The following is a 24,167-nucleotide window of genomic DNA, read 5'->3' as shown; positions in this document are numbered from 1 at the left end:
ATGAACGGTAATGATATGCCCGTCAAACAAGAGGGCGTGGGAGCACCCGCTGGAGTATGGACGACCCCGACGTCTCAAGGCATGCGGCCCAGGCCTGCGACCATCCACGAGGGCTTCTCTTACAGTATGAGCGACGACTACGGCACACTCCCATCGTGGGATTCATCGCCTCTTCCCATGCAGCAGACCCCCAGCGACGCCATGTCCCGTCCCGTCTCGGTCCATCAACAAGACTTCTATCCCGTCACCACAATGGAGAACAGTGAGTCGGTCCATCAGAGGTTGACCACTCTCGTGCTAATGATGATGCAGCCTGGCAACAGAAGCCATGTGAAGACAACTTTGAGTTCCATGGTTTGGACACGGAGATGATTGGACAGGCTTACACAACCGACGAGGCCATTCCCGTCCTCGACTTGAGATACGGACAGCAGACAGACAGCGAGTTCAACTTCGACTGCGGTCCCAACCCGAGACGCATGTCAGGATCTTCGTTCACCATGTCGACATCAGGCGCCCTCTCAGACATGCCGTCGTACGAGGACTTTTCCGCCGCTCTATCGGAGGCGCCATCATTCAGCTCAGACTATCCGCCGCCGTCTAACCGCAACTCATTGATGTCGTCGACTCAATTGTCGCCCGTGGCGTCCCCACGAATGACGCCTCAAAGCCGATCTGAACTTGTCAGGACCCAGAGCCGCGGCCGAGCCTCCCCGTCACCCCGACCGGGCATGCGATCTGCCCCGTACAGCGTTGAGCGAGGAACTACCAAGAGATGGTCGACTGGATCATACGGAACCCAGCAGAACCGTCGCCAAACCCCGTTCGTCTTCCACCCCGGCCACGACGCCTTCGGTGCCCATCAGCGCATGTCCTCCAGACACTCGTCGCCGACGATCCAGCACAACCAGGTCCCTCTGAACTTCACCAACCTGCAAGCAGCCCAACAGCACCCGTTCATGATGGCCGGCCCGCCGCAGTTTCAGAGAAACAGCATGAACAGCATGCTTCTCCCGTCTCAATTGCCATCAAACGGATTCCCGCACCCGGACGCTCATCACTTCGAGGCGCCGCCGCCACTGCTGTCTCACGGGCTCTTCCGCATGCTCCAGAGCAACGCCGATCCGCACTCCCTTCATAGCCACTACACCGACCTGTCTGACCCGCCCGACTTGTACGCCTCCCTTCACGAGGAGCAGGTCCCGCCGCCCCCGGAGGACATGAACCCATCCGACCCTGATCTCGTCCCCCACGAGCAGGAGCTGAGATTCGAGGGCGACCTGTACACGCCCAGATGGGTTCGTGGCCACGGCAACAAGCGTGAGGGATGGTGCGGCATCTGCAAGCCCGGCCGCTGGCTGGTGCTCAAGAACTCTGCCTTCTGGTACGACAAGTCATTCACCCACGGCATCTCCGCAGCCACGGGCAACCCGTTCCAGGAGCCGCAAGAAACCAGGCGGATGGACGGCAACCCCGACGTGTGGGAGGGACTCTGCGGCAGCTGCAACGACTGGATTGCGTTGGTGAGCAGCAAGAAGAAGGGTACTACATGGTTCAGACACGCATACAAGGTATTTTCGTTCGCATCCTTTCCCGTCAAGACCTGTTAACTAATTCGTATCTAGTGCCACACTCATCCCAAGATCAAGGACGCCCCCAAGCGTCGTCGTGAGAGCAGCCACAACCGCAACCTGGCAGCGTCGCAAATGGCCAAGCCAAAGGTTGAACCTGGACAGGCTCCCCCGATGCCTCAGCAGACGCCCATCACGCCGCAGTCAGCCGCCTCGGTCACGAGCACGCCGACGCCCGCGCAGATGCAACAGCAGCACCAGCAGCAGCAACACCACCACCAGCAACACCAGCACCAGCACCAGCAGCAACACCTTCAACAGGTGCCGCCGATGCCCCAGATGAGCCAAGGCCAGATGCAAGCCCAACAACGGGGCATCATCAACCCGCTCGAAGGCATGCCAGGCATGATCTAGTCTGCTCTGGTGTCTGTTGCTTCCTGATCTTGAGATGATTTTGTGTGTGTTTCGCGAACCTCCAAAAAATACACGACTGATACCACCTTATTCCTGTTTCAGAGTTTTCCTTTGTTGTCTCGACTTTTACCCCCTCTCTCGCCGCAGAGCGCGCGCACTGTGGTAACAAAAACCCTTTTTTCCTTCTCTCCCCACGAAACAACGTCGTCACGAGAAAAAGTAACGTCTCAAACCCTTTTTCTTTTGCTCAGCGGTTTCTATCTCTCTATCCTCTTTCTTTCCTAACCCTCACGAAACCGAAACGCTTTTCTTCAACGAAACTCTCAAATCTTATAGACTACTGGGCATGGGAAAAAATACCTTTCGGGAGGAACACGGGAAATGCTGGGGGTTCTCTCTCTGTGTGTGTGTGTGTGACACCTTTGTTTGTATGTGGAGGAACAAGAGGAGGACCAGGGAAAGTTTCATGCCGCGATGGGCCCAAGAAGAAAGAGAAAGAGAATGTCATGACGATTCAACCATCATCATCCATCACACACTCAACACAGAAAGAAAAATCTACTTACCTCTTCCCATCGAAACAATCAACCTTGGAAATACCTCTTTTTCCCCCTTCCCTTTTTCCTTCGACCACGTCTGTTCCTGAATTTCATGCGACTTTATGCCCCGATAAGAGGAGGAATACCAACCACCAGATCACACCATTTCTACATTACTCGCCACATCAAACACCACCACACACCCACGCCGCGACGCAGTGCAGGAAGAAAAATAATGGCCAGAGTCTCAACCCAGTTTTTGTCAACGCTTCATTTTTCGAACCAAACCAAACCGTTGGAAGAGGAAACGCGGGGTCCCCAGTTTTTTGTCCAGTGCTTGGTGTGACTTTTTTTTTCTGCTTTTCAGTTACTTATTCTTCAGTTCAGTTCAGTCCTTTCCATCATCCCCCTTTGATCTTTTCGATTCTTTGCTTCCCCCCCCACTTTCCTCTTCCACACCCTAATCGTAGATAGCTAAATCTCTGCCGGGTTTCTTCTTTTGTTTTTTTGGATTCTTGTATCTGATCTTCTTTTTCTTTTTGTCACCTATTTTTTTGTTTGAGGAGGACATACCATATGATATCAAGGGGAGGAAAAGGTGGAATTCGGGAAAGGCACACTTTTCTTTTTTTCGGTTTTCTCTCTTCCAAGAGAGAGAATTAGGGAAATCAAAAGTTCTTTGGGCTGGAAATATCACGCTGGCGAATTTGGGACGGTAGGCCAGGCGGGTAGATGGGATTGTTGGGCAAAATGGGCTTTTGGAGGGAACACCCCCCCAGTCAAGTCAGTCAAAGAAGTCCTCTGGGACGAATGACGATGACGATGGTGGGGAAAAACTGTGTTTACGTGTTTGGCAAGAACCCGCGGGCAGTAGTAGGTAGTTAGATTTTCTTTTGCACTTTTAACCGCAGAATGAGGAACACACGGTCATTTCAGACAGACTTCCCGCTTGGTGGTGGACGTTTGTGATAATCTACGCTTTTGGACAGTTCTCAGACCATATTCCCAAAATGTCATGACCGTTTTCGAAAAGGATACTTTGCTGCTGCTGCTGCCACACGTGCACTGTCATAGCGAGAGGTTCGATATAGGAGCCACTTGACGTAGGCCTCCCGCACACACGCTGACGAGGCCGTGCCACATTCCGTGGACGGGTGGACCAGAGAACACAGGAGGAAGAGGATCACACACGGGAGGAGCAGTCGTAGGCGGGCGGCACGCAGTCCGCGGTCCCATCACGAGCTATGACTCCCCTTTCCCTCTCTTCGCTCGACTGGACTGAACGCAGCAAACCCCCCGCTCTTAGTCCGCGCGTGCTAAACAACCCCCAACCATCCTGGACGTGAATCGCGATGATGTGTGGGCGCCCGGGTTGTGGTCGAAGGCGTGGGAGAAGCACATGGAAGGAAAAAGGGGGGACCACCACCCCTCTTTGCGAGTGTGGGCTGGCTGGGAACGGCGTGGCTCGTTCAGGGGTACATAGGATGCACATATTGATGGGTTAGCTAGGGTTCGAGAGAGGACGTGATGTTGGGCTTTGACTGGCTCGTGGCGTCCGTCGTGGTGACATGCGTAAAGTGTTCGGAGTGGGCAATGGCAGTTCTCGCGGGATCCGGGGACAAGGATGGGAGACCGGGGCGAGAGGGGGAGGGAAAAGGGCCGGGTTGTGATGACGAGGAGCTGGGCAAGGCGGAGGGCCCTTCCTCCCCCTCCACCCCGATATGGCCGATGTGAAGATCGGTGGAGATGTTGGTTGGCCGAGAATGTGGGCACGGCTTGGGAGTCGGGGACCCCTTCTCTTTAGGATGCTCTGTCCCCGAAAAGGGTATGGTTCAGGAACGGGCATCTGCCGACGGGGGTTGAAGCCACGATGTTGAGCGTCCTCTCAAGGATCCAAAGGGGGGCGTAGACGGACATGCCTCTCATGCGGGCAGAAAAGGACGCGGCAGGTAGTGGGCGGCAGGCCTGTCATCGCCGGGAAATAGATAGAGCCAGGGGTAAACGAGGACATCGGACCAGGAACCAAACGAAACTAATGGAGCCAAGCCAGGAACCCGGCCTGCCCGGTGAGGATGGGAGGTTAATACTTCGTAGACGACGACGAGGACGGGGTTCGGCAAGTAGGAGTTGCGCGGAGGATAGTCAGATACAGGTCTTGTTCGCTTCGGTTACCCGTCGCCGAAGCGCAAGGCATGAAGCACGGCAGTGGTACCTCAGCACCATGTGGGTGCCTTTCTGAGGTGTTTTCTTCTTCTCCTCTTTCAAAGGTGGTCCAGCTGGGCGCTTGGATGTTTTGGGCTTTTGAATTCATGGGAGAGGTGTTGCGCGTCTGTGGTCCTGTAAAAGGGCTTCCGACATGATCGACATGGACCTCGACATGCGCCTACGGAAACACAACGGCGGCAGCTTGTCTGCGAAAGTTGGGTTGACGGCGGTTAATGCGATGCGACTGACTCTCTGGACGAGTTTGGACGATCGGGGTAGGCCGTCCAGCAGCGTGACAAGAGTGGTCAAGTCAAGAATGCCATATGTTGGGCTGCAACAGCGTTTCGACGGCGGCATGGTACCTGGCTGGGGATGCGGGCGGGCGGCCGGGCGAAAGCTCGGCGTCGGAGACCCAGGCCGGCTACCCCTCTCGCCGGAGGAGGCCGTCCACGCCATCCCGGGTTCACCCAAGAATAACACTCAAACCTTTACCACGCGCCTGTCGCTTTCTTTTACGGTTGTTTCGATTCGACGGGTATCCCGGAAGAAGATCTTTTGGGCAAGACCAGAGAGCACTTTTTTTTCCCCCTCTCTTAGCGGCGTGTGCCACGAGTAGAACAAAAGGCATCGGGGGCGTGTGCAATCTCCCAAATTCATGCGTCTCGACTGGGTGACCCCGCCAATATGTATCCGGGGGCGGCCACCGCAGAGGCCGTCTCTCCCTTTGCGGCAGGCCGCCATGATACGCAGACGATCGTGCTTATTCTTGCCCTACGGCGGAGTACTGCATGGACCGGGGACGGCCTCGGTTCCAAGTTTGTGGTTCTGATGGCCCTCATCCTTCTCCATCCCCATCATGCCCACATGTTGCGCGAGTTGAGGTCGTATCCGGATTCTGGCAAGCGCCAGGGAATTGGGAAGGACGGGATATGCCAGACACGCGAAAAAAGGGGTGTTACTGTTCACAGACGCAAACGACTGGCAACAGAGTTGGGACTGGCCTCACGCCCTGGTCCTGGGCGGAAACTCAGCATTGCCACCGAGGTCTTGGGCGATGCTGCGGCGTCTCGGGCGGACATGGAATTTTGCGAAAGTGGTGAGAAGTCAATTCGGGCGTACGCGGTAGAGTACCATGTGTGTAATGAGTTTTTGGTACTTTTCAGTTGCACAGAGACAATGGGAGCCGCTCGTGGGCCACCAAATGGCATGTTGCTGCAACCACTTAAACCCCCTTGCAGCCGCAGCATCAGAAACGACTTGTTCGACGCCAGGCGAGCCAATCGAGCCAATCGTGAGCTGGGGACACACGTGCTTGCAAGACGCCGGTTGGGGACTCTGCAGGTGTCGCCGATTGATCTCCGCCAGTCGATCTTTGGCCGACAGGACCTCTTGCAGCAGGCTATTTCAGCCCCTGAAGTTGACAGCAACCCGTCATTGAAGCCGGTTTCCGCTTCTTGATTGGAGTGAGCTGAAAAAACACTGCATCTGTGGCGTTTTGATTGTTCAACAGCATGTCTTCACCGGCATTATTGGAATTATTCCGAAATGACAACCATCGTTGGCATCCGTATCTAAGCGTATGGGTGCAGACGGGGGGCTGAAAGGGACCCTGTTGGAGGCCGCAGAAGCGGCGAAGCAGTTGCCAAAATAGGGAATCGGTCTGCTGGGAGTAAGTTCAAGAGCAGTTTTGCCCCTCACTAGTTGCTGACGGTGCAGATATCATCTGCATCCTTCAGTCATTGTTAGCCTTGACGTACGACTATTCAGACCATGTCGTCCGATCAAAGTGAGCCGCAGTCAAATGGACTATCAGCCGCGCTGGGAATTCGTTTGGTATTAAAGCTTTCTCGGCAGCGGAAGAGGCCTTATCGGTAAGCTTCGCAAGGAGAGTTCGTCTGATGGTATGCCAGGAGGTGAATCGGTCTGCTTGCCTGAGATGCATTTTGATGCACCGCAAATCCCTCTGAGCCGCATGCTCATTGACAACCTTGATGTTTAGGCGTCTGGGAAACGATGGTGGCGTTTACCAAGGCAGTGAATAAAGGCTGCCCACACAGATTGGCTGGAAACGTAGAAGCAGTCTCCTCAGCCATGGAAACAAACGTTGAAAGTTAGAAAAGCCACAACTAAGCTGTCCTAGGTAACAAGAGCCCTACGAACAATGCCAGACCCTGCCGCGGGCATTTGACGCATCAAGGCTGTTGAGTGCATAGTTCATGGTCTCCGGAAATCGCAGCGGGTGGCCTGTGTCAGGACAAGATTCGTATCAGGAAATGCGCTCACTGTCCACTTTGGTTTCCGAGCCGTCGGGAATATTTCCGAGAAAACTGGCGAGGCGCCGTGCGTGATTGATCTGCCGCTCGGCTCGAAACTTGAGAGGAAACAAGTGTTGACTTGGATGACGAGGTCTTGGCAGTGTCGTGAATTGGCGAGACTGAGACAACATCGTAGCTGCTGGCGTCTGCACCCGCAGACCCATCCAACCATGCGAACATGTCGTGCAGTCAACGCCGTCAATCTGCAATGGCGAGAGAGCCGCAGCCTCTGCCGGGCATCCAAGGGGCTTGACCGAAACAGGGCGACAGGAAGGGCTGCCAACCTCGAGCGCCGACTGTATGATGTCTGTTGCGGGACACGGGCTTGTGTGAGGAGCCAAGGGACCATTGCCTCGTCACCAAACGGCTCAGACATGTTTCTTGACAACGCATAATTGGTCTCTTGGGTTCTCGCCCAACCCCCGATATCGAAGGGAATGTCAATGTTCAGCTACTGGATAAATGGTGCGCTGCTGGCTTCACGAAGACCCGCCGATGTCAGCCCTTGAATAGGTAGTCGATAAGTGTCTTGGTCTGTCCCTGGCCAGCGCTCCATTCGGCAGTCGGTTGTCGTCCATTGACCGTCTGAAACTCCAGACGAAGCGAAGGGAAGTGGGAGACGAGACGGAGGCGAGGCTCGTGATTCCGGGCAGAGGCGTCGGCAACCGACTGATTTACGGGTGATTGATCTGCTTTCCCGTCAGTTGTGTCTGTTGGAGAGACAACCGATCGATCTGGAGTTGGAAGATCCTAACGTCGATTCCACGAGGTTTCAGAGCACTAAAGCACGACCCCTTGCCAGACTCAGCTGCAGGCTGTTGAAGCTGGCCTCGAAACAGTGGGGATCTCCCGGCGGCTTACTTTGCCTTATTCATCTTGGTGAGGGCGAGGATGCCCGAGAGGGTAACAGATTGGTGAGCAAAGGTGGCATCACCACCATGGTATCAGCTGGCATCATGGCCCAATGGCGGGGGAGTGACACGGCAGCTCGAACAAGTTCCAGTCCAGTCCAGTCCAGAGCTACATAGTGCTAGCCCTCTGCTCCCCTATCTCCTTGGCGCACACATGCACACATGCCTTGCGATCCGGTGCGTTGCGGGAGAAGCACCAACGAGGCTAGTCTGCTGGTAGCGCAGCGCCGCGTTGACTCACACCTGCCGCTTACATGCTTCGGGACTTGGTGGCAGCCAGTCGAAAGTCTTGTCGGACGGGTTGCCGGGTTGTCTCTGAAGGATGTGGAATGGATGGATGGACCGGTGATGATGGCAAGCAGGTAGTTGACTGCGGGAGATGTTCGTGATGGAGAATCCAGAGGAGCTGGTGTTTCACTGGCAGGGCTGCAGTGGCACCTATCTGCAAGAGCCTGCCGTCATTCACTATCGCTTCAGCCCAAACGACGTGCATCTAAGGTAGAAGGTGCGCTGTCGAATCCGTCATGTCATGGCCCTGCAGGCACAGGCACGGTTGAAGCCAACCAAGAACGAGTGGCCTCTGGCAGCTGCCACTTGCAGCACTTGCAGTTGCCATCGCCAGTGGCCGCTGCACATCTGCAGTGAGTGAGTGGCTGCTCGCCCGGCCTGGTGTCGCATGCCTAGACATTCCTACCGTACATGGATTCACGGCGTACCTTTGTCGGGCTTGGTGCTGTGAAGCCGTCCCTTTTGCTCTGGTGTCCCTGTCTTCGGACAAGACTCTCCAATACTTCTCCCTGCTCAACTTTCCCCGCCTTACATAGTCCATTGCAGCAACGCTGAAAGATGATGCTGCGTTTGGATAAGTACCTTGCATGGTTCTGCCTAAGATCCTTTCCGCCATCACATTAGGATATTTCGCTTGCTCCGTAGCCGAGCCGTTGCAACCAGCAACCACCTAAGCAACTCGAGTAGGGCCCTGACTAATGAGAAACGGTCCTGAACCTGAGGCAACTGGTCTTCCGTGGCTTCCATGAATTGGTGTGTGGGCTTCCAGTGGTGGAATATCGGTCTCCAAAGGGAACACCTCTGAGTGCATGTGGAAGGGATATGCCGAATCAGAACAAATCAGGTCGACATCATGCCAGGGCATACTCGTTTCGTTAGACGACAGCTGCTGATTTGCATATTTCAGGCGCAGATAACCTCGAGCACCGAGACAAGTTCATGCCACGCAGGAACATCCTTGGAGCAACCCTTTCTTCAGCCCCTAGAGTTTATCGCATCCCACCATCGGCTGGGCTCTATCGCAATAGCCTCAGCAGTAACAAACGGTACCTTGGTGTTAGCCGCTGTCCTGGCCAGGTATGTATCTCAGCACGAGGGTTCCCGCCCAACCATCCATATTGCGCCATTGCAGGACATTGGACTGCATGAGGATGATGTGCGCATGGAGCGTTCCAACGTTCCTCTCCGCATCCGATACCTGCGGTGCCATGTGTAGGTTGGTTGGTCTTGGTCTTGTGCGCAGATAGCAGTAGCTCGGACGACCAAGACGCCATGTTCAGCGCCATCCGGGCCAGTCGAAGCTTACTTTGGGCCCATCATCCCGTGTTTGCCAAACCTTGAAACCCTGGAATACCTGAACAAGCGCTGGCGCCGCCCGAAGGAGAAACCAGCTGGACATCCTGCCACCGCAAAGCAGCCACGGCAGCAGCTGTGCGAGAAACGGCTCTCTGGATCTGGCATCCATCTGAACACTGCTGGCCGTCAGTGCACCCGCGCCGGCCCAGCGATCAGAGCAGCCTGACCTCACGTTGCCCGGATGCTCGAGACACTAAACACCATCTTGGACCCTTCCAACCTCCCTGCTGCTGGGCCTGACACGTGTTAGTCTTGTCAACGTCAGTACTCTGTAGAGAAGACATACAACACAGACGGAGGGAGTTGTCAAAGTGTTCTGGACTCAAAGAAGCCGACGCATGTGGCTTTTGACAAGGCACCGGGAGCCGAGAGAAACGTCAGGTCGTTTTCTTTAATTGAAGTGTCCATTTAGCACCGCTGGCACCCAGGGGACCCCTAGCAGGACGGGGGATGAAGACGCCTGTTTCCGCGCTCTGCCTTGAATTACCAGCGCTCCCGTCACGCAGCCTGCGCTGTGCTCTGCTGGACAGTGCTGTCTTCCGCCAATGAAGACATCGTTCTCGATGGATACGTACTCTGACGGCCCTTAACTCGAGGTACATTGATGCATCCCGAGTGCCAAAATTTTTAGCAACCTCCAACGAGTCTCCAACGAGGGAAGACCGTCTCTGCCTAGCTTAATATCTACGTACCAGCGTCAGCGTACCAGCAGTGCAGTGCTACTCTCCCATGCTGCAGGTACTTCGATGACTAGTAGGTTGTTGGACAGTCACATACTGCGGTGCTGCTGCTGCTGCTGCTGCTGCTACCTTGCTTTACCTTACCTGACCACTATTTCTCTTGACTGGTATCTCGTTTTCCCATTCCCCTTCCACGGTTAACGATTGGCTCCCGGACGCTCCTTTCCTCTCTCCTCTTCCTCTCGTGCCGCCTCCTCTGCAACCTACCCTCTGTTGGAAGCGCTCACTGAAGGACAAGGCTCTGCTCTGCTCTGCTTTGCTGTCTTACGATCCTGACGACTAGATCTTCATCTGCTTCTGCAACCCGTCTTCTGCTGGTACGCTTGCTCCGTCTCCCTCCGTCTCCTGACCGCATCTCACGGTCCTCCCTACGCAACGTTTCTCTTCTGCACCTCCCAACCCCCCGGCCTTGAATCCTAGGCAACTCTCTTGCTCACTCGGACATTCAACCTCCAGTGTAATGCTATTCTCATGAATCTACGGCCCCACGAGCTTCTTTAATGATCAATGATATACGAGCCTGAAGCCGCCCCCGCCTGACACGCCCCGTCGGCCCCGTACGCCCCCCGTTCACGAGCCCAGACTTCGAAAGCCCTGCGCCTGCCTCTCCGTCACTCCGACAAGGCCATTGTTTCTTGGTTCTGACATTTCGACCTGCAGAGATTACGTCTGCACCATCGAAACTCGACAATTCCGTTTGCACAGGTGGTTCTGTCATGTCCGAGTTAGGGTTGTGTGAAGTACAGTAGAATTGCTATGAGTGGGGATCAGCTGGCTTCCAGGCAAGATTTCTACCTACCAATCCACCCCCGTTCACGTTGGTCTTCTGCCTTCCACCAGGCCGCAGGATGATCAACAGGGCCGCACTCCTGCCTCAAAACACTTTTGCTAACTCGACATTGTCTTGTGCAGCTTTGGAAACCCAAACGCTCAGCCGCCCACGCCCAAACAGACCCCAACCTCCGCCGTTTTCCCGAGTCCCGTCTTCGAAACCCCAAAGCAACGACAAGGCCACTTCGACGACGCTGGCGGCTGGACTCCTCGTTTCGCAGAGGAATACTCCGTTTTCAACACCACTCCCGGCAACCTGAGAGGCTCCCAAACCCCCTTTGCCGAGTTTTCCTCCGCTTCGACCTCATACCCCCCTTCGACCGGCCTGAAAAGACCCCTGTCTGCCGAGAGCCTCGCTGCTCAGATAGCATCCCATGCTAATCACCTCTCGCCCAACCCGAGCTTACCTCTGCCGCCGGTTGATATCTCTCAACGTCTGAATTCTTCCCACAAAACCTCGACCGAACAGCAGCACGGAATTCCCAGCCAGAAAGACGGACCAGCCAGCCTGAACCCGGCTTCACAAGGAGCGCCGAAGCAGGCGGGAGACAGAGAGGGAGCTGCGGATCTGAACGGGCAAACGGCCACTCCTCCGCCGTCTTCACACAAGGGTGGGCGGAAACTTGCGCCGAAGCTCCGGGCAGACAATATGCAAAATGATCATGGCTACGGCCAGCCAGACTTTTCCGGGACCCCACAGCAGAATATGGCGGCCGCGTTTGTAGCTGCCACCGACATGTTCGGCTATCCCATGTCGGCGCCGGCAACGGCTCCCAACAGCTTCTGGGACCCCGGCGCCGACATGTCGGCAATGGACATTGATTTCTCTTTTGGTCCTAATGTTTTCCAGCCAACCCATCGTCACATGCCGTCGTTTGACGCTTCACAAATGTTCCAGGAAACAACCCCCCTTCCGCCGGCAAATAGTCAAGAAAATACTCAGCCCGTCAAGCGAAGCCGGCCCCTGGCTCCCAAGCCCCCTGCGTCTAACGTCCAGTCCAGCTCAGCGGATATTTCCATGGCTTCGTTCACGACGTCGGCGGAGGATCCTTTTGGTATTGTTAGCCCCGGCGCCGGTGTGGATCCGGGCCTGCTTTTCAGCCGACCGTCATCTTCGAATACGGAGACCAATATCCCCGTGACACAAGGGTCCGCACAATATGCTTTGGCAGCGGCTGCGGAAACTCAATCAAGAGCACCAATGCACGGCGGAGACATACGCCGTTCCCTCAGTTCCAGGGAGTTGGCACCCAGTAGAATGCCAGACCACATGTTGGGAAGCTCGCCATCCAAGTCCCAGGGACGCCCCAACGGGCTTCAACGAAGCGTTAGTGAGAACCGTGGCCGTCGTAAGGCGCTGCCGACGCTGGCTCCCGCCATCCAGCCCAGACCTGTGGTCAACAATGGTCCGGCCGCAGGACCTCGTCGGCCTCTGAGTCGGCCTTCAGGCAGAATATCACCTCTGAAGCAGCAGCACTCGCGGCTATCAAGCCTGACGTCAATCCCTGAATCGAGCCCCCGTACCCGGACGTCCGTCAAGTTCACAATTGACTCGAAAGGCAGAGCCCGAGCTGAGACTACCGTCGTTGTTGATGATGCCGGATCCAATGGCGCACAGAGGAAGCCCGTCACCAGGGAAATGCCGCGCAGAGAAAAGAGCTGGGACTCTGAGGACGATGATTCTTCAACAGATGACGAGCCCATCATCATTCCCAGCCGGAACACCTCCTTTGCTCTCCCTGATCCTCGCAAGCCTACTTCGTCTTCCATGTTCCATTCATCTCGCAGAAGCGTGAGCGAACACAGCTCAAGCAGTCACGGTGCATCAACTTCACAACACGACGCCGAGAGCGAAGCAGAGACAGTGATGAATGATAATCACGGGAAAGGCGGCGATGCCGCAAGCGAACTGCGCAAGTTGATTGAGAGCCGCCAGAAGCGAGGTCCCCAGGTCCTCGGCAGCCAGCGGTCCAACCGTTTTGCCTCTGGCAGCTTTGTTGGGAATTTCCAAGGAGGTCTAATGTCGCCCGGCGCCCTGACCGAGGCCAGCTTGCCTTCGCCCACAAAAGCCACCTACAGTGTGCGCTGCGTTTGCAGGAATAACGCTAACAGGCCAGGAGAGTACATGGTCCAATGGTAAGTCTGATGAATGTTATGGTGATCGACTTGGCTGACCATTCTCAGCGAATCCTGCGAGATGTGGCTTCACGGCCCTTGCATCAACATTTCGCGGAGGACCCTTCCGAGTGTATATATCTGTGCCTTCTGCTCCAACACCCCCAACATGCGCGGTGGACGGCATCGCGGTAATGGTCCATTGCTGGGCCCGTCAGGGGCGAGCCCGCTAAAGCACAAATCGTTCCGGTAGCTCGTTGCCCAGTCGAGCTTTCACTGTAATATTTCAGACTTCCGACGCTGCAATAATGTCTTTGCCAAAGGAAAGAAAAAGTTTAGAAAGAGAACCCGGGGCAATCCGCCATCAAGTCATCCTGGACGTTGATGAGTACATATGATACCCGAGAGTGTACACACTTGCGATTTAATGAACAATACGAGGCTATGCATCCTGTACGTTGATGTCCAAAGTGTTTCCTGGCTGCGAGGCCTAGCATTCGTTTAAAAACGTGATTGTATATGCCTGGCTGTGATACGCTCCTGCGAGCTTCACCGCAGAAGCGTAGAATGTCCCGCACAGCCTGTAGGTCGTGCATCCACGGCGTGTGTATATTACTTCTACATAGGCATGTATCTATCGATTCAACAGTGGGACGAAAACCTTGGTTGGCATTCAACTAGTCGAGTCGAAAGCTTGAGCGGCAACGTCTGGTAGTCCCGAACATTCCTCCGTTTGCTGTTCTATTATCCATATTCTTGCTGGCGCCATCTTAAGCTCTTGCGGTTTTCTGCACTTCTATTGTCATGAGCGTATTCGTACCGCAGCGTCATTGTATTCCGTCGAGTGCCATCCGTTTTTGGTGGGAGGCGGGGTTCAGGGTGTGAGTTCTGGTTGGACTGGGATACAAAACTAGCGCACTACTGTGAGACTATATCTTTACTGCCGCCGAGACGATCTCGAAGATGTTGGATCTGTTGTTGAAGCGTGAGGAAAGGGTTGATCTTGCTCAACTTATATCCGGGCAGCAAGTGCCGCCGCTGACCTCGCCGAGTACGTCGGTCATCCAGACGGGAAGGTCGTGGGTAAAAGTATAAGAGGAATGGATGGACGTGGCAGGTTGCAAACGCACGACAGAATCCGTCAGTTCTTTCCCCATTTCTTTTGGTTTTGGAATGGGTCTGTCAGGAGACGTCACAGACAGGTGCCCCAAGCCGTGGAATGGCGATTGGTAACAAGATGAATGTTGAAGCATAGGCGCCTCGTTCATGCATAACTTCTCCGTGTGTATTGTGCCTGAATATGGAGGGGATACCAGGAGTGGAAGAAAGGGAAACGTCTACGGGCAGATCAAGATGTAGATTGAGGGCATTATGCTGTCGTCGAAAACCTGACCGCCGAGGATTTGTACAGCCCATATCGAACAATGGTTACGACAGCATGGCGGATTGCGTGGCGATTCAGACTTCAGGCGGGCTTGTTATGGAAGTTTTATACGTAAATCGAGTCCTGCGACTAGCCTGGAAAGATTCCCGACGAATTTCTTTTTGAAAGAACGCGAGACTCCACAGAGGGCATGAGACGGGAGCGTTCAAGAGGAAAATGCCATCGACACTGGGTACTCAATCATAATGTATATGTCTTGTTTTTCGAGATACGAGATACGTAATAGCCTATATATATACCTCACATATGTGTCGAATGTTAAGAAATTGACGATTCGGCAATGATTTCTCCTCTTCTCCTTAGCAGTCATATACCGTAGACACCGTTATCGTGTGAATTTGCGATCTGGCTGGCGTTGCGAGTTTCTCCTTTGCTATACCATGTTACTCCGCCGTTATTGTTCTTGCTTTTCTTCCTGTATCGCTGGCCTTGTTGTATTGCATAATTGCTTCGGGTGCGTTCTTCCACTCAGCGTTTCGAAGGCTATTGCATTGTATACGACTGTTACGTTGAGGTCTTAAACAGGTCCTGTGGCCCACAAGTTGTCTCGCTACAAGGGAAGGGATTCTGTTGCGGCCCATTGCGTAAAGAGAGATAGAGCTCGGGGAGATACACCATTCATATAGCCGGAGAGATGCAAGAGGGGCGATTGGGACTCGTCCCAGGCTGACTCCGACGCTATATGGAAGCTGTCGATGAGTCGCTCAAGCAAGGGTTCCTTTACATACGGTCTAAACACGCACAAGGTTTTCTATATGAGATGAGACGGACGTTGCGGCGCCTTTTCTCTGTTTGATAATACATCTGGGTGGTGATCTGTGTGCCTCTTCTTGATGGAATATTAAAGCAACAGTTTCATAGCATTTGGATGAGTCGGTCTTGGCGATCAAGTCCTCGGTGTCACCGGCTGGTGTTGTCCCCAGCACGTATGCGATCCTGTGGCGTTCCCTCGCTTACAGCCTTGTCTCGGCCCTGGTCCTCACCTTCGCTACCCGTCCTGAGAGTATTCCTTCGTTGTGTAGATTTAGTGAGCGAGCGGCGCCTAGATGCTGCCTTGTTCATGATGCCACGCCAAACTATGACGTTGTGCAGCCTTTGATACTTACCATCAAGCAAGCATCGCATTGACACCCTCCGATTTGTGGTGTGAAACGGCAGCAAACACAGACAAACAGCACGTTTATATGTCACACTAAAGAACCGTCTATGTAACAACTGGCAAGGGTAGAGATACGCGTCGGTATATATAAGAGCGAGCTTCCCATCTTTGAGAGAGATGCCCAAGATGAGAGGCGACCGAGAAGAATACTTTGGTTGGCGAGCTGCATCGAAAACCCAGCCGCGTAGTACATCGAGTACACGCACGTTGAACTACGTTACTCGGCCTAATGAAGTTGAAGTATCTCACCGAATACGACTTGTTGCTTCTGAATACCCTAATACTGGCGATGAAGAACGGAGGCGATTGTCAACGATGGTTTACTCCCGTCTTAGACGCTGTATCAACGGCAACCACACGCGGAGTACTCCAGTATCTTGTTCAACCAGGCAAGCAGCCAACCCAAATGCATAAGTGTTGGACATTGAGTCTACTGGATTGATTGGCCTTACCATTGCAAGTTTCCTTTTTAATACTGGCACCTTGACCTGGGAATGTAGTTGGGGTGGGAAAGCCGCAGAACGACCTTGCCTCGGAAAAGCCGGTGTGTCCACCGGCACGGCACCAATGCCGGCAATGCGAGTGACACCACTCGGCCTGCATCTTCCCGAGCGAGATATACGAAAGGGGAGGATCGTCGCCGGAGAGACGACCGGAAGGGGGAAGAAGACTGGGGCGCCGGGACGAACCGGCGCCGACGGAAGCCGAACGACGACGCTGTGCAGCTCCGTGGGGTGCTGGGTGAGTGCGGGGCGCAGGCTCCAGGGCAGTTTCCAGGGCGAACCTCAGTGAAGCTACGGCTCCGACTTCGGAAGGCGGGGTTGGAACTGGGCCTAACTTTTTCAATCTTGTGCGGGATGCGGGGCAAACAGCTCACCTGTTCGCCGGAACGGACTCATTTCCTTCGTACCTGACTTGCTGCTCAATCTGCTCCTTTCCTTCTTCACATCTGCTTCAATTGCAACCTGATACCCCCTCCGTTTTCCTTCAATCCCCTTCAACACCCCCTCCTACTTTCAACAACAGACAAGATGGCGACGCACAATATTGTGGTGTTTGCTGGTGACCACTGCGGTCCCGAGGTGAGCTCGCGCAACGGAGAAGCTTCGGCTTGGCGGGGGAACGTAGCTAACGAAACTCTGTTCTAGGTTGTCGCTGAGGCTGTCAAGGTATGCCTCACAAACGGACCGACGCGTCGCGCATCGCGAGACTGACCAATTCCCGCAGGTCCTCAAGACAATCGAGTCCGGTAGCCCCTCCGCCGGCAAGTTCAACCTCCAGGACCACCTCCTGGGTGGTGTAAGTCTCCTCCGGTCCCGCCCGCTGCTCAATCCCACAACGGCACTCTAACCACCCGCCCGTCAGGCCTCCATCGACGCCACCGGCTCCCCCCTCACCGACGAGGCCCTCGCCGCCGCCAACTCCGCCGACGCCGTCCTCCTCGGCGCCATCGGCGGCCCGAAATGGGGCACCGGCGCCGTCCGCCCCGAGCAGGGTCTCCTGAGGCTCCGCAAGGAGATGGGTACCTACGGTAACCTGCGCCCCTGCAGCTTCGCCTCCGAGGCCCTCGTCGACTTCTCCCCCCTCAAGGCCGACGTCTGCCGTGGCACCGACATGGTCATCGTCCGCGAGCTGACGGGCGGCATCTACTTTGGCGAGCGCAAGGAGGACACCGGCGACGGCAAGGCCTGGGACTCGGAGCCCTACTCCCGCGAGGAGGTCGAGCGCATCGGCCGCCTGGCCGGCTTCCTCGCCATCGCCCGCGGCGAGAAGACCGTCTGGAGCTTGGACAAGGCCAACGTCCTGGCCACCAGCCGTCTGTGGCGCAAGGTCATCACCGAGCTCTTCGAGAAGGAGTTCCCCCAGCTCAAGATCGAGCACCAGCTCATCGACTCCGCCGCCATGATCCTCGTCAAGAACCCCCGCGCCCTGAACGGTGTTGTCGTCACGAGCAACCTGTTCGGTGACATCATCTCCGACGAGGCCAGTGTTATCCCCGGCAGCATCGGTCTGCTCCCCAGTGCCAGCTTGAGCGGCATCCCTGATGGCAAGGGCAAGTGCAACGGCATCTACGAGCCCATCCACGGTAAGCCTCTCCGGTCATCCCTCTCCGGTTGAAGCGTGCTAATTCAATTGACAGGCTCTGCCCCCGATATCTCCGGCCAGGGCGTCGTCAACCCCATCGGCACCATCCTCTCCGTCGCCATGATGCTCCGCTACTCCCTCAACCTGCCCAAGGAGGCCCAGGCCGTCGAGGACGCCGTCAAGGCCGTCATCGACAACGGTCTGCGCACGAAGGACCTCGGCGGCAGCGCCGGCACCAAGGAGGTCGGTGACGCCATCGTCGCCGAGCTGGCCAAGATTCTCAAGGCATAAAGTGTTTGCGGGCGTAGCATTGGGAAGGAACCATTTGATGAGTGAATGATGTTTTGGCTGATTTGCGAACTGGAAAAAAACGGGAATACGGAAAAGCAAGATTAGCTTGGCGTGCGGAGGGTTGTATAGCTCGCCACGTACTGCGAGATGGCTGAGATAGTGAAAAGGCTCAGTTGAACATGTTCTGAGGCTTATTGTGACCAACACATATGGGTTTATGACTGACGAATATTCAGCGGCTCTACTTAAGATGTGAAATCACGACGGCCAGAATAAGACAAAGCGTTCTGGCTTGGACATCCCCTCAAGAGAGATTGGTACTCCACGTGTGTATCTTTGCCGCCTTGACTCTCAGTTATCCGTCTTTGGACTCTGGGCTGGAACCAAAGCGAAGAGCCCATTGCTGGAAAATCCATGCTCTCACCTATGTCCTCGTAAGCTTTTGGGACAGCTGTTTGCTTGAGCAATGGGTCATGTGTTACTTGTTGGTCGTTGTGGAGCAATTTCTCCGACGTTCCCTGTTCACGAGACCCAAAGGCTATATGGCCATTATTGAATGCGCAGGAAAGAGCATATACATTAGGAACTTGACTGACACAGATGTTCCCATGTTTGATGTGAGACGTGCTGTCTTCTGAATGCAAGCTCATCATTCCTCCGTATGAGGTGTTTAACAAAACGTATCCAAAACCTGGCATTAAAGACCTACTTCAGCAACTCCACATCGCAGGCGGCCTCCCGTTAGAATTGTCAACCAACCCTCAACAATTTGCTCGTAGTCCTTGACGTAAAAGATCATATACTTTGTTGGATCTGATGGTAGGAATGTAGAGGAATAACAGCCAGTCATTGTCATGTTAGGAGAATCCCCCATTTGCGCGAGCCGCTGTTGCAAGAGTAGCTTCCTCGGCCGGAGGTATTGCTTTCGAATAGACCAAAGACGAAAATGACTAGTAATGAGCTGAATAGGACGCAGGATAAAGAACGCAATCAGCACCACGCCTCGATGATTATGAAGGCCAGAGAACCCCACCTGAGCCTGCCTACCTGTATTTCGGGCAATAAGAAAGAATAAAGATATAAGCCAGATCGCCGATTGGTTTGTTCTTCCTGTTCCTGGCCCTCTACGTATGTTTTATACTAATATTGGTGGTCAGATTTGGCTCTGTCTAGCGGACCGCGCTGGCTTTTCTGACTTTCTCATCTATGTCTACGTAAAGGAGCTTCCCGTATTATATAACACCGCAATGATCAAAAATTATTGGTAGCAAAGAGTGCTCCACGTGTCGTACCATAAGTTTCTACACCATCATGCCTAGGTACGAAAGGCAGATGCTGCAACTTCATCACTTCAATCTTGTACCAAGGCATGTTGTTCTGGTAAGTGTGAGCAACAAACACCGTGTACCTCCCCTAGTCATAACTTTCTTCGGAGTATTCAGGTTGTGTAAATTGTAAACGGCCGAGGTTTCATAGAAGCGAAGCTCGTGACTTGGGTACTTTGTTCACTCAATGCAATTGGTTGGCGTGCACGACACGTGCCAGTGATAGCTGAGAATGAGAGCGTGGCTGTTATTCTGGAGAGGATTCCGCCGTTAAATCTTTCAATTAAATATGAGGCTCATCCGCGTCGTCGACCCCGTCATCTGAGACAACTTTCGGCGACGCCGGTCATCCGATCCACTTTTCCCGAACTTCTCCGGAGCATCGCCGGTCGGATTGCGGGTTAGATTTGCGGCCTCATGAACACTCCCCACTGCAACATCATGGGGTATTCACTGGAAATAGTGTTGAGAGACATCCATGATACACGATTATACTGAATCCTCGCGCCTGTTAACACGCACGTCCAGCTTGGTGGATCGCTCAAAGGAGCGCAAGCCCACAGGCCGAATCCTGGACGAGACCAAAAGTTCCCGTGAGCCTTGAAATCCATCATCCCCTGAAGTTTGTACGCCAAAGTAAGCGCGACATGGCGACATTGGCTCCGCGACGCAAAGTGATCTGCATTAGCTGCCAAGGCCGTGCACATGGGGATGCCTCCGAGACCCGCCAAACACGCAAACATTTAGACTCTGGGATACGGATGCCGTTGCGACGCTGTTCTGACTCTGGTGGAAGGACACGAACTTATGGGGCACGTCACATCTTGAGGCCTAGAACAGGTTGATTCCTTGTGGATCTTCTGAACATCTCTCATGAGGTATCTCTCGTCAGACAACAGCCCTAACAACATTCGGCTCGTGTCTCCATGCCATGTCCAGGCCAATGAGAGCACTTGTTACCACCGTATTGGTGTTGCCTACACTGTTGATACTGTAAACCTACCCTGAAGTATAGGTAAACCTAGTGAGGGTCTCCAACAAACGAAGAAGGCAGTGATTGAATGAAGGTGGGGAACGAGATGCTTCAGAGAAAGCTCCGTACAGTCACCAAATTTGGATCCGTTACCGCCAGTATCATCAAGCCGAAGCGGTGTGTCGGCGTTCATGTCGGAGAATGAGGAAGTATCACCAGGGTACGATGACAGCTGCACCCATGACACAGAACCTTGCCTATAGGCTATAGCCTCCAAGTATATGAGACTAAAGGAATGAAAGGCTTCTCTTTTTCTGCGATCAATCCTTTACTTCCTGTAATGATGTATCTGAGGCTCTGTTCATCGGACCGAAAACACTTGAAACATGACACCGCCGGAATAGGATCACTTATCTGTGGACCTATTAGTTGTTGCCGCCCTGAGGAGTCTGTCTTGAGCCTCATTGAGGGAGAACACAGCTTTCCTTTCGACGGCATTGTGGCTGGATGACTGGTGGACTAGCCGGCATGCTTTTTCCCCCAAATTTATTACTCTAACACACTCGTATTTGGCTTAGAAAGCAACTTGAAGACGTAAGAAAGTCCATGTGTCGGGCCGTACTGCGCCAAACCGTCCATCGAGGAGAACCAAGGCTATATCAGGGGCTCGTCACGATCCTCGTCTTCCTGCAGCAGATCCTTCTTGCTCCAAGCCAAGAGATTCCAAAGCCCGACATTGACACCGGCGACTGAGCCACCGCATGAGGTATCAATCGCTGGGCTTCGATCGACTGATGTGTGAGTTGATGTGTTCTAGTCCGAAATTGAAGTCCTTTTCTTCAGGGACTGAAGAAGTTTGCAGTTTGTACACTTTCCTAATCAAGAACATCCTTCGGGTTGCGTATGTCATGAGCTAGGTCTGGCACTCCCTCAGGAATACTTGCGCGGACGACCAGCGAGAAATCACGCGGCCGTGTTACGATGAAGCGTCCCAAACCCACGGTAACCAATGCCAGAGCTCTGTCAAAGATTGGTAAGATTAGATATGACAGACAGCAGGAACGTCTCATGGGGAATGACATACTACCCCTCACACGTCTTCGTGTGACAGGCCAGGGTCGCAGAAGTCCCCCTCCCACTTTAATGTTTGTCACCTGTAAGCGGTATGCCGACACGACGAGGCCCTGTTCACGCTGACAAGTGGATTGTGCGGTTCTTGACTGCATTGGCTGGAGCTGTGGGTTTCAGTCCATAAAGAGGACGAAAAGCCGTTGGGGCCGGGGTTGTTGGTTCCTGAACATGCGTTGGAGCTGGGGTTGTTGCACCCTGACCACACGCTGTTTGCTCATTGATGTTCAATTTGGTAAAGTAGACAAAGATCAGCTAGCAACATTGTCAAAATCTAAGTTGCCTCTTACGAATTAGTCCCCAGCCTCACCCGTTGCATAGACACCACAAACATCTCAACGCCGCTTCCACGACTTCACTCACACTGTGGCCTAGAACATCGATCTTCTCGCCAAGAGTTTCTTCAACACCAATGGTGTGTATGACAAATCTGCGAATTTCCAAAATGACAGAGACGTTCTCACGATGTCCTGTGTTTGCCCATCACCGGGGTACCAGAACATAAAGATCTACGCCCGGTATCTGGGTTCTCGATTTAGCACTGTCTTCGACCTCCCGTTCAGCCGCAACTTCAACAAACACGCCGAGGGATCAGTTCAGCACCAACGGCGGAGCATCCTCAAACAATGTCAAATTTCGGGGATCCGCCCGCCGGGAGAGGCGTCAGCTTCCGGCATTGCGCGAGACTTGGCATCTGCTGCAGCATTCATATTTCCTCTCGCATCCCGTCGTGTTGTTCCATGCTTTCCACATACGTCGGAAGCATCATCACTTGCGCTCGGAAAACAATGGAAGACAAAGGGCCCCTAATCATCGCAGCCTGCTGGGCGTTCACGGGACTGAGTCTCCTATTCGTGGCCGCCCGACTATTCGTTCGACTCGCGGTATACAACAAGCTCATGAGCGACGACTACTGGATCATTCTCTCAACCGTACGTCTTTTTCTCTCCTCACCATCAGCCCAAGCTTGACCACCTGACACAATAAAAGATCTGCGCAGTTTGTTCAAACTCACTAGTCATCTTATCAGTTCATTGGGGCAACGGACAACACTGGGACACCCTCGACCAGGAACACCAACGAGAGGTCATGAGATGGATGATCGTTGCATATGTGCCAGGAATCGAGACACTCGGCTTTCCCAAGTTGGCGGTTGTCTGCCTTCTCTCACGCCTCCTCGCGCCTGGCAAATTGCACCTCCGGATCTTGTGGGCGCTGAGCATCGGCTGCGTTATATCGCTCACTGTCACGGTGATGACGCTCTTAATGCAGTGCTCGCCTCCAAGCGCTGCCTGGAACTTTGATTTACCGAGGGACTGCATCAAACCAAAGGTCATTGAGGGTTTGGCTTTTTGGGCTAGTTGTAAGTCGGGACGCGTTTTCATGGTATGGACGAAGCAGCTGATGATGTTTAGCCTGGTCCGCGTTTCTCGACTTTTATCTCGCAATTTACCCGGCCGTTGTTCTTTGGAGGCTTCAAATGTCTATGAAGAAGAAGATCGGTCTCACAATTGCCCTGGGTATGGGAGTGATGTAAGTCCACACCCCAGATTGGTCGGTGCTCAGGCTGATATATGACAGTTCGGGTTGCGTTGGCATTGTGAAGACGACCGGCATTCCTACGTTCTTGAGTGAGGACGTTAGTTGTAAGTGAATCGAAGTTGCTTTGAAGGATCCGGATCTAATGATGCTTCCAGATGAATTATGCGAGCCTCTGTACTGGACATCGTAAGTTTCCCAGCGTCTTCCCCTGAGACTTCAGTCAGCTTACCTCAATATTCAAACAGCATCGAGGGAAACCTCATCATCATCGCAGCCTGCATTCCGATCCTCGCTCGAAATGTTCAAAGGTCGTCCAATCTGGCGCACTGACAAGAGCTCAAGCAACCGCCAGTACGAAGACTACAGTAAGCAAAGCACGCAGAAGCAGCAGGACGCGATCGAGCTTCGGAGCAAGCATCGCAAGAAGGTCGATGCGTACGGGTTCACGATACACGCCAAGGACGAAAGTGAAGAGGCTATTGTACATCCGGACAAACGATCCGCGAGCGCCTCGTCTGACCGGAGGAGTGGCGGCTACAGTCAGGAGGAGTCGGAGCACCACCACAACCATCACCGCCAGCATCACCGTCAACATCAACACCGCCACCACGGCGGGACGTACCATAATCATGGGGAGCATCAGATTGTAAAGAGTACTGCGATCACCGTGACTTACGACCAAGGAGAGGAGGGGCCAACGTCAGCGGCGACCAGGTGGGCTGCTATTTAGAATGAATCAAAGGGGCATCCCTGGATCAATATGAATTCAAAACGACACCGAGCCGTCTTTGCTTCTCTAAAAAGTAGCCTCAGTACGATAGTTCCAAAATTACTAGAATAATAGACTGTGTGTAGTGCAGTTGAAAATCGAAAAAAGCAATCCAGACTGGCGGTACACAACTAGAGGCTTTGCTTGGACATATGTTGCGCAAGAG

The 24,167-nt window shown here is 53.9% G+C and overlaps 4 protein-coding genes across 4 annotated transcripts; all 4 read left to right on the top strand.

Annotated features, from left to right (window-relative positions):
• COL26b_006384 (uncharacterized protein) lies at positions 1–1,985 on the top strand (the record flags this gene model as incomplete). Its single annotated transcript, XM_053179204.1, has 3 exons — positions 1–262; positions 313–1,571; positions 1,626–1,985. The coding sequence occupies 3 exons, from the start codon at positions 1–3 to the stop codon at positions 1,983–1,985; spliced, it is 1,881 nt and encodes a 626-aa protein (XP_053036791.1).
• Positions 1,986–11,876: 9,891 nt separating this feature from the next.
• COL26b_006383 (uncharacterized protein) lies at positions 11,877–13,310 on the top strand (the record flags this gene model as incomplete). Its single annotated transcript, XM_053179203.1, has 1 exon — positions 11,877–13,310. One exon carries the CDS (start codon positions 11,877–11,879, stop codon positions 13,308–13,310), a length of 1,434 nt encoding a protein of 477 aa, XP_053036790.1.
• A 3,609-nt stretch (positions 13,311–16,919) lies between these two features.
• Positions 16,920–18,264, top strand: LEU1 (3-isopropylmalate dehydratase; the record flags this gene model as incomplete). Its single annotated transcript, XM_053179202.1, has 5 exons — positions 16,920–16,970; positions 17,037–17,057; positions 17,116–17,187; positions 17,254–17,974; positions 18,029–18,264. The coding sequence occupies 5 exons, from the start codon at positions 16,920–16,922 to the stop codon at positions 18,262–18,264; spliced, it is 1,101 nt and encodes a 366-aa protein (XP_053036789.1).
• Positions 18,265–23,170: 4,906 nt separating this feature from the next.
• COL26b_006381 (uncharacterized protein) lies at positions 23,171–23,962 on the top strand (the record flags this gene model as incomplete). Its single annotated transcript, XM_053179201.1, has 3 exons — positions 23,171–23,223; positions 23,272–23,329; positions 23,507–23,962. The coding sequence occupies 3 exons, from the start codon at positions 23,171–23,173 to the stop codon at positions 23,960–23,962; spliced, it is 567 nt and encodes a 188-aa protein (XP_053036788.1).
• Positions 23,963–24,167: the final 205 nt, after the last annotated feature.

The sequence above is a fragment of the Colletotrichum chrysophilum genome (assembly GCF_026319265.1).
Source record: "Colletotrichum chrysophilum strain AFK26 chromosome Unknown scaffold_47, whole genome shotgun sequence".
In the NCBI taxonomy this organism is placed as follows: Eukaryota; Fungi; Ascomycota; class Sordariomycetes; order Glomerellales; family Glomerellaceae; genus Colletotrichum; species Colletotrichum chrysophilum.
Note: the sequence above shows the minus strand (reverse complement) of the source record. Positions and strands in the feature narration are given on the sequence as shown.